The sequence below is a fragment of the Perognathus longimembris genome, chromosome 2 (assembly GCF_023159225.1).
Source record: "Perognathus longimembris pacificus isolate PPM17 chromosome 2, ASM2315922v1, whole genome shotgun sequence".
NCBI lineage: Eukaryota > Metazoa > Chordata > Mammalia > Rodentia > Heteromyidae > Perognathus > Perognathus longimembris.
Window position 1 is genome coordinate 25,368,495 of NC_063162.1, and position 16,826 is coordinate 25,385,320.

Below are 16,826 nucleotides of genomic sequence, written 5' to 3' on the forward strand. Positions count from 1 at the left end.
ATCATGAAAGGAAATTTCCTGGAAGGTTGTGACTGAGAGCAATTATGCTCCATGGATACAAAAAATTGATTTCTCTACAAAGATTGTTTTCTAAACTTTGAGATTCTGTGATTAGATCTTTTCTACACTGAGGAAGGAAGAACAGGGAGAACTCAGATTCTCTCTCACACTTTTGCATTTACTAGGCAGGTACTCTATCTAGCAGACGTGGGCCCCAGCCCTGTTCTGCTTTATTTATATTTCAGATGTTCTTTGGCTGAGCTAGTTTCTAATTATAATCCTCCAGATCTCAGCATCCAGAGTAGCTGGGATTATAGGAATGTGTCACTCTAACCTGCTCTTTTCTGTACTTTAAAAGAAATATAAGGGGCTGGGAATATGGCTCAGCAGGGATTCCTCAGCACCACATAAACAGAAAAGGCTGGAGGTGGTGCTGTGGCTCAAGTGGTAGAGTGCTAGCCTTAAACATAAGGAAGCCAGGGACAGTGCTCAGGCTCTGAGACCAAGTCCCAAGATGGGCAAAAAAATAAAAATAAAACAAAAAGTAATACAAAACAAACAATACATTCCTGGGAGAAAGAGAAGTGAAAAGAATGTAAACAAGGGAGCTATTAAGTGACCCATCAAATGTAGAAGGAAAAAAAAGGTTTCACCATGAGTAATTTTGCCTAAAGTTAATTTCAGTTAATTTTGCTAAAGTAATTTTGAGTGAAATAAGACTGTATACCAAGTGGAAGACGTTTACAAATCAAATTTTAAGAAATAACTATATTTTCTGTATAAGTGAAATTTCAGGTTGGAAATACAATCTTACAGTTTGTTTTCAAGTTGCTAATGGCTAAAAAGAGTAACTATTTCTGTTTTTAAAATTGCCTGGGCTGGGATGTAGCTCAGTGGCCAAGCGCTTGCCTAGCAGGTGCAAAGTCCTGGGTTTGATCCCTAGGACTTTAAAAGACAAAAAAATTCAGTTAAAATTGCCTAACAACATGTAGAACTCTTTTGAGACCTTGTAACTTTCCATTTCCTAATAAATTGTGGACTAGTTAACTAAAACTCACCATCACTTCACAGTAAAGAATGACAGGTTATCATTACTCCAAATTTAACAAAAGTGTATTATCAATAAAAATATTTTACAGCAACTTTAAAACACAATTTGAAATTGAGGAGAAAGACAAGCAGATACTACATGTCATCTTGTCACAGAAACCAACCTTTTCTATAAAAGACTGCATTGAGGAACTCTTCTGCTTGTCTCTCGAATCGAATGATTTTTGTGTGCTCTTGTTTAAGCAGAGTTTCTTGCCCAGCTCCTGATGCTGGTTCATCCAGACCAACTAAGTGTCCCTGCAAAAATATTTGTTGAAATATTTGTACAAATTCCTTTCCCCATTCAAAATCATAAATCTCTATGCATAAAGACAAATAATAACAGCAGTAAGACAAATTAGTTTAATAAAAGTGTAGTATTTTAAAAACTTTGAATCAGGATGAACTTGGTCTCTACAAAAGCATAAAAACAAAATTAGTGTATATGTATGACTTGGGTGGATTTTATACATGCTTTACAATTATGTGTTCTGTTTAAAATTCACAGGTATTCTAACTATATTAGAAGAAACATTCCTTGAGCAGTTAGTATTTGGCGCACACACACACACACACACACACACACACACACACACACACACACTCAATCTCAAATTGCTTAAGAATCAAGTTTGCCCTAATATGAGCTGCTTTCTCCACACACAAGTATAAATTTTGGAAAGGATCATCAAGAAGGAAAACTCGAGACTGGGAAATGTCCTAGTGGTAGAGAGCTTGCCTCGTATACATGAAGCCCTGTGTTCCATTCCTCAGCACCACATATATAGAAAAGGCCAGAAGTAGTGCTGTGGCTCAAGTGGCAGAGTGCTAGCCTTGAGCAAAAAGAAGCCAGGGGCAGTGCTCAGGCCATGAGTCCAAGGCCCAGGACTGGCAAAAAGAAGAAGGAAGAAGGAAGGAGGAAGGAGGAAGGAGGAAGGAGGAAGGAGGAAGGAGGAAGGAGGAAGGAGGAAGGAGGAAGGAGGAAGGAGGAAGGAGGAAGGAGGAGGAGGAGGAGGAGGAGGAGGAGGAGGAGGAAGACTCTAGGAATTAGAATTAAAATCCTTTTGTACAACTACTTAAAGATAATTTTTTTTTTAAAAAAAGGAGCCAGGTGCTAGTGACTCATGCCTATAGTTCCAGCTACTCAGGAGGCTGAGGAACCGTGGCCCAAAGTGGTAGGGCACTAACCTTGAGCACAAAAACTCAGGATACACATACACACACACACACACACACACACAAAATATAACTGATAAAAGTTAATAATAATAACAATAACCTGTATAACTCATATAAGCCAAGTTAAAAAAAGAAAGACAATTCAGGAAAAGTTATGGTACTAGATTTCCAGTTTTCTTTCCCTTTCAAGAAACAGAACTGGATCGATCTCTCTCTCTCTCTCTTTCTTTTCGTTAGTATTGGGGCTTGAAACTAGGCCTCGTCATCCGTTTATTTACTCAGGGCTGGAACTTTACCACTTAAGCTACATCTCTAATATTAGACTTTTGCTGGTTAGCTGAAGACAGATTTGGAAGTTCTCTGTATGGACTGGATCCAAATTGAAGTCCTAAGAAATCAACCTCCTGAATAGCTAAGATTATCAGCATGAGCTATGGGTGTCTGGATGGATTTTCTTATGGTATCTTTTTTTAAAAAATAAAACTCCAAGTCTTACCTTTTAACATATAGAAAAATTAAGTAGAAATATATGAGATCAAAAAATAATTTTATATAACAAAATATGATATCTTGTGCATTTGGCATTAAGCAAAGAATTTCTTGAGCAGAAACATTAAAAAATGACTCCCCCCCTCCCTATTATTCTGGTGCTGAGGATTAAACTCAGGTCCTCACATATGCTAGGCAAGTACTTTACTACAAAGCTACAACTTCCAGACTCAAAGCATGAGATTTAAAAATAATGATAAAGATTCAAATGTTTTATTTTTCAAAAGACAAAGGAAAGGGTAAATATAAACCTAAACCTAGGAGAAAATATATGTTCAATCTATCTGACCAAGTTTTTCAAATATTCAAAAGATTCATATATTTCTGTACATATATTACATAAATTAATCACTAAATGTTCACATCTAGAAACAATTAAAAAAAAACAAAGCTAGGTGTTGGTGTCTCATGACTGTAATCTTTTTTTTTTGCCAGTCCTGGGGCTTGGACTCAGGGCCTGAGCACTGTCCCTGGCTTCTTTTTGCTCAAGGCTACCACTCTGCCACTTGAGCCATAGCGCCACTTCTGGCTGTTTTCTGTATATATGGTGCTGGGGAATTGAACCCAGGGCCTCATGTATAGGAGACAAGTACTCTTTGCCACTAGGCCATATCCCCAGCCCCAAGACTGTAATCTTAACTACTCAAGAAGCTGACCAAAAGACTCAAGAGATCAAAGGACTCAAAAGAGACCAAAAGACTACTACTAAATGGAAAGAAACACAAAAGTGCAATCCCTACGTGCCTCTTTATATTTATATACACTTATATATACATATGTATGTGTGTGTATACAGAGAGAGAAAGGGGTGGGGGACACAAACTCCAGATGTGGAAACTATAGAGATTTAAAAAAATATTATTCTGTTTTCTTTATGTATGGTTTATTATTCGCGTGTATATTTTGGGGAGTGTAGGCGGCGGGTACAGAATTCCAGGTAAAAGTGGTGAAAAATTGCAGCAGTGGAGCTCACTGGACACTGATCAAAGTGAACTATACAACTCATAGGTAGAAACAAGAGGGAGGGACTAGGAGAGAGTAAGGGAAGGGACGACATGGAAAGGAAACATGCTCATTATCTGACTCAAGGAATGGTAAGCCCTTTGTATACCACCTTTAAAATAACAATAAAGTATATTTTTCTTAAAGAATTTTAGGAAAGGTAAGATTGGCCTAGATTTCTGAAGAAGACAAAAATAAAAGGATAACATTTGAAAGCCACTCCTGTCTAGATGCCTTCTCTGTGCCTACATTCTCAAAAATTGAAATGTTATTCTTGTAAACTTACAGAGAGTATAGAAAACCTAGGAACGAGAAGAATTTGTACATATGTAAATTTTGTAATAATTATGTTATAAAAGACTGAGTCACAAACTTATAGCTACTGTTAAGTCTACTAACCTGTGACTTATTGACATTTCAAGCAATGAGCTACACAAAGCAGACAAAATTCTATTCAATGTTTTATATGCCATTTTCTTACACTGTATTATTTTAAATACCAGCAAATCTCAGAGAAAATGACTTTATTACTCTATAACCCATATACTTGAAGGGAAATTATCTAACAGTGAATCTAGCTTGACTTAAATTATTGTTCTTTATCCAAACAAAGTATAAACTGTGCTTAATGCAATTTTTTTACTGTATGTCAATGCTGCCTTTAATTTTGCTGAGATTATCAAGTTAATGAATACGAAAACAAAAGGCTGAAGGCTTAAGACTGAACATGAACCAAGTGGTAAATATAGGATTCAAAATGTACAAGCATAGCAAGAATGACTCAATTATCAACATAGATCTGTCAATACTTTTTATAAAACTAAACTTGAAAGGTAAGCAGCAAATTACTATTATACTTGTTAAGTGCCTGTTTCTATAATCAGTATTTTCAACTGGTAATTTTATTCCATCCACCATACATGTACAAGCAATCTAAAAAAAAAAATTACGATAAATGCAAGCCTCAGCCACTGTTAACAGGGTTAACAGCCATTGTTCACAGGAAGGGTTATTCTTATGTTTCTACTTGTTCAGAAACTTAAAGTTTATACTACCCCCCAATTTTTCATCACAGGCCAATCCATCAAAATATTTTCTAGAATTCCTATCTGCTCTCCATAATTACAGTATATGTTCTTAGCTGTATTTTTGAGGTAACAATATTATAAAGTTTGATAATCTTGCCTTCTTCTATACTCCCATATAGCATTTTATCTATACTACTTTGAGAAGGCTGGTTTTACAGTATGCATTATCTATTTCTGGTAATCCTTGCTACTCAGGAGGCTGAGATCTGAGGATCACAGTTCAAGGCCAGCCCAGGCAGGAAAGTCCATGAGACTCTTAATCTCCAATTAACCACCAAAAATCCAAAAGTGGAGCTGTGGCTCAAGTAGTTGAGTGCTAGCCTTGAGCAAAGAGGCTCAGGGGCAGTGCCCAGACCCTGAGTTTAAGCCCCATGGGAGACGCAGACATAGATAGACAGACAGACAGACAGACAGGCACACAGACACACACACACCCCTGAAGACAACATAGTATAATAAAGTCTAGTGAAAATAAACAGCTTCACAAAACAAGCCAAGTTGCCAAATGGAATTATTGTTTCTACTAAGAATATCAACTAGAAACTGAAGAACTCCACAGAATAAAAACAGCCATTTTAAACACTACAGTTTCATAACTTTGTTTTTACTCTATTTTCTCCCCAAAATATTCATATAATACTCTTATGTATTAAGAAAAAACTCTCAATCATGTTACAATAACATACTATAAACCATTACCGGCCATAAAATGGCTCTATTCCCAATACTAATATGAAAAAAGAAAATTGTTCCTTCTACAATTCCTAATTAATGACTTCAACTATAGAAACCACAATAATCTAACATATATAATGATAAACTTCAATGGTAGTTTTAAGTCATGAAAGTATGTCATCTAGTTTCTCTTTTTTCAAAACACATTAAATTTCATGTAAACACAAACTCCCAGATAGTTACAGCAGTAACTTCTTCATAGACAAAATATGAAAAGATGTCACAAAAGAACACTGAATTGACTAGAGTAATTTCAGATTTTAAAGCATTTGCCAACAATCATCAACAGTGATACAGTGGCTATGCACAGAGGGACAAAGAAGCATATGTCATAGTTCTATCTGCAGCAGCTGGCCATGTAGTCAGGAACACAAAATTCAACGTTTTTCAGAAAAGGAGGAACAAAATAAGGTAGAATACTAAGTCACAATATTTATTACAAATATTTAATTAAATGTGAAAAGTGAGGCAGCAAGAGCAACACAGGTGTACTATTTATAGAAAGAGTGGAGCTTAAGAGTTAAAAGCAGGGGCTGGGGATATAGCCTAGTGGCAAGAGTGCCTGCCTCGGATACACGAGGCCCTAGGTTCGATTCCCCAGCACCACATATACAGAAAACGGCCAGAAGCGGCGCTGTGGCTCAAGTGGCGGAGTGCTAGCCTTGAGCGGGAAGAAGCCAGGGACAGTGCTCAGGCCCGGAGTCCAAGGCCCAGGACTGGCCAAAAAAAAAAAAAAAAAAAGAGTTAAAAGCAAGCAGTTTTAAGATACAGAAAACAAGCAAAGTTCTCTTTTAGTATTCCAAAGACTAGTAAAGGTGTGTTGTTTAATACAAATGATTAGGCTAAGATTTGTAGTTTAGTTGAAAGAAAATTTTATGGACTATTGAGACATTATTAGAATGGAAAGTAGAGTGTGGCTCAATGTAATGGCCCATGCCTTTAATACAAGCTACTCAGTAGGTGGAGACCAAGTGGATTCTGGTTCTAAGCCAGGCTTGACAAAAAGTTAGCAAGCTTCCACTTCAACAAAGAAACTGGGCATGGTGGCACATATGTAATTCAAGCTATACAGTAAGAGGATTATTACCTGAGCTGATCCTGGGCAAAAAACATGAGGCCCTAACTGAAAAATAACTAAAATCTAAAAAGGGCTGGAAATAGGGCTAAAGTGGTACAGTGCCTACATTTAAAACCTACAGGAGAGGTTTGGCATGTGGCTTAGCGGTAGAGTGCTTGCCTAGCATGCATGAAGCCCTGGGTTCGATTGCTCAGCACCATATAAACAGAAAGGGCCAGAAGTGGTGCTGTGGCTCAAAGAGATAGAATGCTAGCCTTGAGCATAAAGAAGCCTAGGAGAGTGCTCAGGCCCTGACTCTAAGCCCCAGGATTGGCAAAAAACAACAACACACATACAAAAAGAAAGAAATCCGTGTAAATTAAAATCAACAGAGGTTTGTACAGGCTACTAAGGAACTGAGAGTTAAGTTTGAAAAGGCAATTTAAAAAGTCCTTGAAGACTGAGTACAGGGCATTATTATTTGGGGGTAACAGTTGGGGGGGGGGGGCCCAAGAGTGTTTAACAGCCTGAAGAGCTCTGACAGTGACCAATGGTATTACTTCAGGAATCCAGAAATAATGCTTCAAGTGTGAACTCTCATTACAACTGTGGAAATGAAGAATAATAAACTCAGGCTAGAGGCATAATTCAAATGGCCAAATGCCTGCCTAATAAGTGCAAAATCTTAAGTTCAAACTCTAGTATGAGAGAGAGAGAAGATAAAAAAAGAGGGAGACAGACACAACACACACACACTGCCCAAAAGAATGGAAAAAAATGTGTATGTGGGGGGGTTCATTAGCAGGAAAGACCAATCAATAAAGCTCATCAACGATTTGAACTTTGAGTGTGTAAGGGAGAAGAAATCAAAATGCTTTCATGGTTTGTCAGAGGTACTATTTTAAGAAACATGACAATAACAATCCACTACTATTAAGTTTTCAATAACTGAAATGTTTCCAAGTCAAAACTCTACTATGCCAGGAGCCAGTAGCTCATGCCTGTGATCCTAGCTACTTAGAAGGCTGAGATCTGAGGATCACAGTTTGAAGCCAGCCACCTAAGCAGCAAAGTCCATGAGACTCTTATCATCAAAACACTGAAAGTGGCACCGTGGCTCAAAGTGGTAGAGCTCTAGCCTTGAGCAAAAAAGCTAAGGGACAGCACCCAGGGCCAGAGTTCAAAAAAAAAAAAACAACAACTGGTTGCCAAATCCAGTTACTAACAAATCCTTTATAAAGAAGGTATCTTAATTTCTTTTTTATTTATTTTTTGCCAGTCCTGGGCCTTGGACTCAGGGCCTGAGCACTGTCCCTGGCTTCTTTTTTTGCTCAAGGCTAGCACTCTGCCACTTGAGCCACAGTGCCACTTCTGGCCGTTTTCTATATATGTGGGGGCTGGGGAATCGAACCCTGGGCTTCATGTATACGAGGCAAGCACTCTTGCCACTAGGCCATATTCTCAGCCCCGGTATCTTAATTTCTTTTCCTATACTCAACGAAACGACTCAACTTTTTTAAAAGGACACTAAAATACTATGGTAAATAATGGTTTCATAAGATTCTGTGTTACCTTTATTTTCTCTCTTCTCAAACAACAGAACAGACAATTTTCATCAAAAGTCCAATTAGAAATGTTTTCAGGTTCACAATCTGAAAAAAAAAAAGTTATTTTGAACCAAATCTTCAGAAAATAAATTAGAATTACAAAATATTATTTTAACAAAAACTTCACCAAATAGGCAACAGATTTCATATTTGTCTTAAAATTCTGTGGATCAAACTTAGGACCTCATACATGGCAAAATCAGTGCCTTATCACTGAACTCTATGGCCAACTATGTTTTAATTTTGCTCCTGGGGTTTGAACCCGGGGCTTCATGCATAATAGGCAAGCACATTTCTACTACACTCTCATTCTCCTGTTTAAAATTCTTAGCTCTACAAGAAAAAACCTGAAATCATAACTCAAAACTCATTTAATTCCTAACCATTCTCTAACAAGTAATGATCATGCTTAATTAATACATGCTACTTAAACATCTTAACAATACCAACTAAACATAAAAAGATGCTTACATGGGTATAGTTTCACCCCTCATGAAAATGAAAAAAAAAGGAGCTTAAATCACCAAGATAACCAGAAAGATTTTGAAATACCAAACTATTTTTAGTACCTTTAAGTAAACTGAGATCTTTTAATAATGCAGGTCCAAACAGCCCTTCAAGAATACTTTCAAACCCTAAAAAGGATTAAAAAATTATATTACTACAATAATATTCACCATAATACTAATCAATATGTTATAATGATGATACTTTTAGTTTTCAAATATAAGTTTAGGGACAAAAGAGTATCACTGACAAATCTAAAAGGGAACATTTTTGTTAATGATTAACAACATAAACTCCGAGCACATACATTCAGGAACAAGAATAGTAGAAATAACCAAGAAAGGAACTGAAATTCGGATTCTCTTACTCTCCTACAAATTTTTTACATAAACTCTCAAGTTCCATCTTAAAGGGAAGATCAAATTAGTTCAAAGCTTCCACAGCTTTTGTTAAAATCCTCAAGTGTCTCTCTCAAACACACACACACATATACACACACACACACCACAACATAATATATTAGAAGAAAAATATATTTGTGATTACTTTGTGTGATCACAATAACTACTTGCTGGTTCCTCTATAAAAAATAAAACTCATTAATCACACATAACAGAAAAGATGTGAAAACCCCACACACATACACAAATAGTTACATCCTTCACTAGTGTCATCCTTCACTAGTGTGAAATTATTTTTCAAGGCAGTTTTTCCAAATTCTTATCACAAACGTTGAACTACTATTTAATGTAAAACAAGTATCCTCCTGCTTGTTTTCTCTGTTTTGTTTCTGTTTTTGCCAGTCCTAGGGCTTGGACTCAAGGCTTGAGCACTGTCCCTAGCTTCCTTTTGCTAGCACTCTATCACTGGAGCCACAATGCCACTTCCGGCTTTACTGTTTATGTGGCACTGAGGAATTGAACCCAGGGCTTCAGGCATGCCAAGCAAGCACTCTTCTGCTAAGCTACATTCCCAGCCCTCTTCCTGTTTTTTTCAATGGGTTATTGAAAGGGATGGAAGAAAACAGGCAGGCACTCAGATTGTACCTTTCTACTGCCTGCCATAAATAATATAGCAGTGGCTCCCAAACTGTCTTGGACTTTATTCTGCTTAAATACATACTACAAACAATCTATGAAGCCATATGGACCTTAGGAATAATGTCTGGGGGTGGGGGTTTCTAGGTCCTTGGTCCTAGGACTGATTTGACCACAGGGCCTAGCCACAGTACCTGAGCTTTATCATTGCTCAAGGCTAGAGCACTACCACTGAAGCTATAGCTCCACTTCTGACTTTTTTTTTTTTTTTTTTGGCCAGTCCTGGGCCTTGGACTCAGGGCCTGAGCACTGTCCCTGGCTTCTTCCCACTCAAGGCTAGCACTCTGCCACTTGAGCCACAGCGCCGCTTCTGGCCGTTTTCTGTATATGTGGTGCTGGGGAATCGAACCTAGGGCCTCGTGTATCCGAGGCAGGCACTCTTGCCACTAGGCTATATCCCCAGCCCTCCACTTCTGACTTTTTAATGGTTAGCTGGAGATAAGAATCTTAAGGACTTTCCTGCCTGGGCTGGCTTTGAAGTGAGATCCTCAGATCTCAACCTCCTGAGTAGCTAGGATTACCAGAGTGAACAAAGGACGCCCAGCTTAGGATGCCCCAGTATTAAACCATCATTTTCAATACAGTAGTTTCTACAGTTCACATTACCCGAATTGTAAATTAGAAAGTTGGTATCTCTAACCTATTTTTTGAACTATAGATTTTTCACTTTATTTTAAGCAATTTTTAACCACTCCTTATTTCTTGTCATTATTATAAGAACATAACAAAATTAAATACAAATACAGCTAAGAGATTAAAGGTAGTCCTTATCCTAAACAGCAAATCTAATAATTTTTGAGTTCATAAGAAATTCTAAAAAAATAATTAACAAAGAGACATGGCAAAGAAAGCAGGACCCAAGGTAGCAATTCACCCTTTTTTTTTGGGGGGGGGGGGTCAGCCTTGGGAGAAAGGCACCCAAAAGTGAAACACAAACACTAATTCATATGTACATAATTTAATATCCAGGCTATAAAGAAGACCAAAGATAAGGAAGCAAAAGACTTCTTTGTAATTAATTACTCAGAGAATTTAAAGGACCCTTTACCTCACACAAGGTGTGTACAGGTGCACATGGCTGGGAAGAGGGTACAGAACGAATGGAAAACGGGGGGGGGGGAATACAGTAGAAAGGGCCCAATCACTGCAATGGACACTGATGAGAACAAACTAAGCAACTCAAGGGCAGCAGGGAGTGGAAGGGGGGAAATTAGAGCAAAAGAAGGAACAGATAACACTAAGCAAAAGAAAAGAGATGTATATGTATATATTATCCAGTCTGGAAGGAATTGTTTTACAGTTAATAATCTTAGAGGACATAAGCATTGTAGACTTGAGTAACAATGTAAATCAAGAATAAGATTTTTTTTTATTTTTGAAAAAAATAATGAATAAAGCAAGGGGGGAAGGAAGGAAGGAGAAAAATAAGGAAGAGGATAACAGGTATGACAAGAATTGTATATGTATTCACTACCTTAAGCATGTAACTGTAACCCCTCTGTATATCATCTTGACAATAAAATTTTTAAAAACTGAAAACAAAAAAATTCTAACAAATTCCAAATTGCATATTAAGCATACATTTTTGGATTTTTTCTGTATTTCTGTGTGTAGTCCAGATTAGCTTCAAACTCAATATGTAGCCCCAGTTGGTATTTACTTACAATCCTCCTGCCTCCCCTGTGTGTGTATGCCTGGGAGTGGGGGTGGGGGTGGAGGTCCTGGGCCTGAACTCAGGGACTGAGTGCTATCCCTGAGCTTGTTTTGCTCAAGGATAGACTTTCTTGCCTGGGCTTGGCTTTGAACTGCAATCAACAGATCTAAGCCTCCTCAGTAGCTGGTATTAGAGGCCACTGGTGCCCACTTCTGCCTCAGCTTCGATAGTGCAAAGATTACAGGTCTGAACCACCATGCCCAGCTCTAAGCAGAAATTTTTTAAAGGATTGTATGTAGCAAGAAATACATTTATTATCATTAAACTTTTCAATTTTTGAAAAAAAAATGTGTATAGCAAGCCAGAAAAGCAAAAAGTAAAAGACAAAGGATTTATGGCATATAAACTTTAAAATTACAAAAAACCTGGTGTGGGAATATGGCTTAGTGGTAGAGTGCTTGCCTAGCATGCATGCATGAAATCCTGGGCTCAATTCCTCAGGACCACATAAACAGAAAAAGACAGAAATGGTGTTGTGGCTCAAGTGGTAGAGTGCTAGCCTTGATCAAAAGAAGCTCAGGGACAGTACCCAGACCCTGAGGAAGGAATTCAAGCCCCAGAACTGGCAAAAAAAAAAAAAAATGTAGTACACACACACACACACACACACACACACACACAGAGAGAGAGAGAACACAATCTGACCAATAGAAAACAGAACAAAGGTTTCATCAATAACATAGAAACAAGAAAAAACAAATCACAGATCAAAAAGTACTGAAGACCAATTTCATTATAGATTCCTGGGAGAGTAAATTCAACAAAATGGACAATTTAAGCCAGCTTATGAAAATACAAAGTTCCAGGCCGGCTTGAGCTAAAAATCAACTCTGTCAAAATTGATGAAAAGGCCAAAAGGGACCATGGAGAGAAGAGAAGAATGATGTCACATCCTAAATGGAGTCACTTTACACTCGCCCTTTCAGAATTAATTGGAACAGGGGGATCAAGAGATAGTAACTTGTCCATCTAATGTCCATACCTGTCTTAACTTCTAATTGGGTAGGAATTTACATTCTCCAATTCAGCCTTAGTCTAGCATATTCTCCCCTACCTAGTTGTCAGATGTCACAAGTAGCTAGGGACATCTTCCACCAACTCCAGCCTGGAATTCAGGAGATAAGAACTAGCTGAACTAGCCAAGTCATCCAATTTTTTTATTTTCTGCCCTTAACCCCTTCCTTTTGCCTTTTGTGTGCTCTCTTTATTGTACTGCCCAGCTCCTGCCTCATGAGACTTCTTCCAGACTTCATTCAAGGACTAGTGCCTACCATCAAAGGACAGCTGCCCCTTCCCTTCTCCAAATGTAAGTGTCACATTTCCACCTTTTACCCCTAATGACAACACCCCTTGCCAACAGGAAGTAGCCAGAGTCCACGTCCTTTTTCATATTAAAAGGCTGAATGTAAGCTCCGCCCCGGGAGGGCTCCATGCAGATGCCCCCGCCTGTCTAAAGTCTCAGCCAGGTACCTGCATTACCTAGGTAACTGGCATATCCAGAGGCAGACAACTCCCCTCACCTAGCCATACCTCCCTGCCCCTGCCCTAGATAAGGCTTGGCCTGGCAGTGGGGTCAGCCCTTCCCTCAGCCATAGGCCAGCAGTTCAGGAGTAAACTTTTCTCTCCTGCCTGAATACAAAATGGTGTTTTCCTTTATCCACTACCTATTTTAAGAAACCTTACATAACTGGTGGCTCAACTTGTAACCCTACTTATATTCAGGAGGCTGAGATCTGAGGATTGCAGTTCTATACCAGCCCAGGCAGAAAAGTTGATGAGACTCTATCTCCAATTAACCACCATAAAACCAGAAGTGGCACTGTGGCTCAAAGTGGTAGAGCACAAGCTTTGAACCTCTACCCTTGATAGAGCTCAGGGAAAAATAAATGATGAAAAGAAGAGAAAGGAAGAAAACACAACTACTGATTTATTTAGCTTACAATATTACATGAAAAGTCATTCCTCTTTTCAAACTTACATGAAACCTTTCAAGTATTACTGATGGGATACTGGGAAAGCAAAATTTTACGACCATCTCTTCACTGTATGTTTTAATAAAACATCACTCAATTTTATTAATAAAAATACTGAATTTAGCAGTTGCATAGCAACAGGGAATGTCTCATGTGCTATGTTTGACATTAACAAAAGGCAAATAAGGGAAGAACAAATACATTCAAAATCTGAACCATTATCTTACAGAAAAGCCATGAAGATAACATAGCTCACAGAAAAATGAACAATGAAAAGAGTCGTATTATATTCAGTGATGAGGGTTGCAAAAGTATCTTTAACATAATATAGTACATGTTAAAATTTTTATGGGATTTAACTAATATCTAAAGAAATCCTATCCAATGCCATAATCATAGTGAGTCAGTATTTTCTTAAATCTTTGTATTTCATCTTCCCCAAATTAAAAGCATCTCCCTCAGTGAACTCTTTAATCTATCAACACTATTCAATTATTGAGTGGAAATTCGCTTATTCAATATAAGTTAGCTAAGAATTGACAAGGGACTGGGGTACACATTGAACAAAAATGGTGGGCAGACATGGAGTTTTTTGTTTTTCAATTTTTCTTACCAGGCTGTTTTTGTCAAGGCTCTATCTACCATTTGAGCTATAGTTCAATTTCTGAGTTTCTGGTGGTAATTGGAGTTTAGAGCCTCATGGAAATTTCCTGCCTGGGCTGGCTAAGAACCTCAATCCACAGATCAGTTTCCTGAGTAGCTAGAATTAAAGGACTGAGCTACCAGCACCCAGTTAATCCTGTTTGTTTTTTAATTTTGGGCACTGTCCTTGAGCTTCTTTTGCTCAAGTCTAGCCTTCTACCACCTGAGCCACAAGCCACTTTTGTTTTTTTCTGTTTATGTGGTACTGAGGAATCAAACCCAGGACTTCAAGCATACTAGGCAAGCACACTACCACTAAACCACATCCTCAGCCCTAATCCTAACTTATTATAGCTTATAGGAAATGGCTGGAAGTAGAATACATTCCACATAAATTGTATGCCTTCACAACATCAAATGTTTCATTTTTTTCTGTTACACTGTACCATCTTCCAAGTATTTTAAACGGTCACAGATCTAAAAAAGAAACAAAACTCCATATGCATGATTTCTAACAACTAGGTTGGCATAATTTCATTATAGTCTCAAATTTGACTTTCAAACTTCTTAGTTAAGAGTAAAGGACACTGTCTTAAGACAGTGTTTGTAACTTAAAATGTTGATGTTATGAGTGTTAGGAACCACAATCCTCAGATCTCAGCCTCCTGAGTAGCTAGGATTACAGGTGTGAACCACCTACACCCTATACCCTATCTAAATGACTTAGAGTCAGATTACTGGCTCTACCCTTATACTCTTTCAACTGGGGTAAGATTTCCCCTTGCTCTCTTTCATAGACATTTGCAAATAATTTATTGCTGAAAAGAATCCATTATAGATAGGATCTCACATAAATGTCCTGTGCTCAAGAGTGCAGAATGAACCTAATGTAGACTTAGGAGACCTCCCATTACTTAGGTTTTCCAAGTTAACACTGGAGAATTAAAGGCAATATGCTTTTTGCTTACTCCCCATTTAAGGTTTTTCTTTAACAAGACAGAAGATTGGGAAGTAGAAATGTGCATCTATTTGTGCAAATACCTAGGAGGACAACAGCAGGTAGTGATTAGGTCCAGTGCAGAGTAAAGTTATTACAGGTTTAGTGAGAGATCTAAGAACGAGAAAGAAGATGCTGAGCTAGGCTAGTTTTTACCTACAAGTAAAGGAACTGGTACGGTTTTCGGATGTTTATCCTTTGTGTTTTCAAACTGTTTCCTAAGCTTTAATAATCTTCTCAAGTCTTAGTGTCGGTTGGCGTTTCGTGTACAATTTTGGTAAAGTAGTACTTTGCAAGGATGTATTTATATTGGCAACATTTTGGTCATCCTTCCTCTCGTTCACTCTCCTTTTTGTAAAGTAAGTGCTTTAACTATAAACCATACCAAAAAGCCTGGTATAAATTATTTTTCAGTATTACAATAAGCTGAATTGTAGCAAATGAAATGTTGGGTTTTTTTAAATAATAAAATGGGGGGGGGGGATTTTGAAAGTATAGTATCTCTAGCTGGGCACTGGTGCCTCAAACCTTTAATCCTAGCTACTCAGGAGGCTGAGGTCTGAGGCTCATGGTTCAAAGCCAGTCCAGGCAGGAAAGTACTTGAGACTCTTATCTCCAATTAGCCATCAGAAAACTGGAAGTGGAGCCGTGGCTCAAAGCAGTAAAGCACTAGTCTTGAGCAGAGCTCAGGGAAAGTGCCCAGGCCCCAAGTTCAAGCCCCATGGTTCACAAAAAAAAGTATCTCCATATTTACTACTATCTAAGTAGTTCAAACCTGCATTGTTTAAGGATTAACTGTACTATACTTTTTATTATTTTTAGGAGTATCCTTGTACTCATTTTGTAATATTGTTGACCGATTTGAGAATGCTTTTTTTCGTCAATGTGATGTACAGATGGGTTATAGTTTCATATGTAAGGAAATAAGTACATTTCTTATCAAACCTGTTACCTCCTCCCTCATTTTTCTCCCACCTTCCCTCCTCCCCCATTTTTTCTACACCCCCCACCCCAGTTGTATAGTTGCTTTACAGCATATCATCTTTTAAGTACTGCTGTTGCATTAGCTTGCCTTTTACCTGCTCTCTCTCCATTTTGATGTTCCCCTTCCCTTCCCTAGTGCTGATAAATGTATATACAATACCCAGGGCACCAAAATCAGTTACAGTGACATCAGGGGTAAAACCATAGGGAAGAGCAACAAAAGAAAAAGGCATAATTTCATATAGTATGTTGAAAATAACAATAATGATAAACCATTTATTTCCATAACTTGGAGTTCATTTTGCTTAGCATCATCTTATGTGTTCATATGTTCATATGTTCATAGCTATTGTGATCTTCTGCTAGGACTATCCTAGACATATACTAATTATTACCAATTAGGGAAACCATAGCATCTATGTTTCTTTGGGTCTGGCTCACTTAGTATGATTTTTTCCAAGTCTTTCTATTTCCTTACAAATGGGGCAATGTCATTAAACACAGAACTCCCCTATGGCCCAGGAACTCCACTTTTGGGCATTTACCCAAAGGATCACAGCAAGACCACAATAAAGCTGCCAGTACAACCATGTTCATCGCAGTACA

At 38.0% G+C, this 16,826-nt stretch overlaps 1 protein-coding gene across 17 annotated transcripts in view; it reads right to left on the minus strand.

Annotated features, from left to right (window-relative positions):
• Lcor (ligand dependent nuclear receptor corepressor) overlaps positions 1-16,826 on the minus strand; it is an 80,268-nt gene that overhangs the window by 36,467 nt on the left and 26,975 nt on the right. For 6 of the 17 annotated variants that reach the window (XM_048338556.1, XM_048338555.1, XM_048338569.1 and 3 more), the window contains 3 exons: positions 8,876-8,941; positions 8,272-8,351; positions 1,215-1,347 (listed from right to left, as the gene is read on the minus strand). In XM_048338556.1, coding sequence (XP_048194513.1) covers positions 1,215-1,347; positions 8,272-8,351; positions 8,876-8,941 — 279 coding nt within the window. The remainder of the gene's footprint in view (positions 1-1,214; positions 1,348-8,271; positions 8,352-8,875; positions 8,942-16,826) is intronic. The other 11 variants (XM_048338557.1, XM_048338558.1, XM_048338561.1 and 8 more) reach the window with 3 other exon arrangements.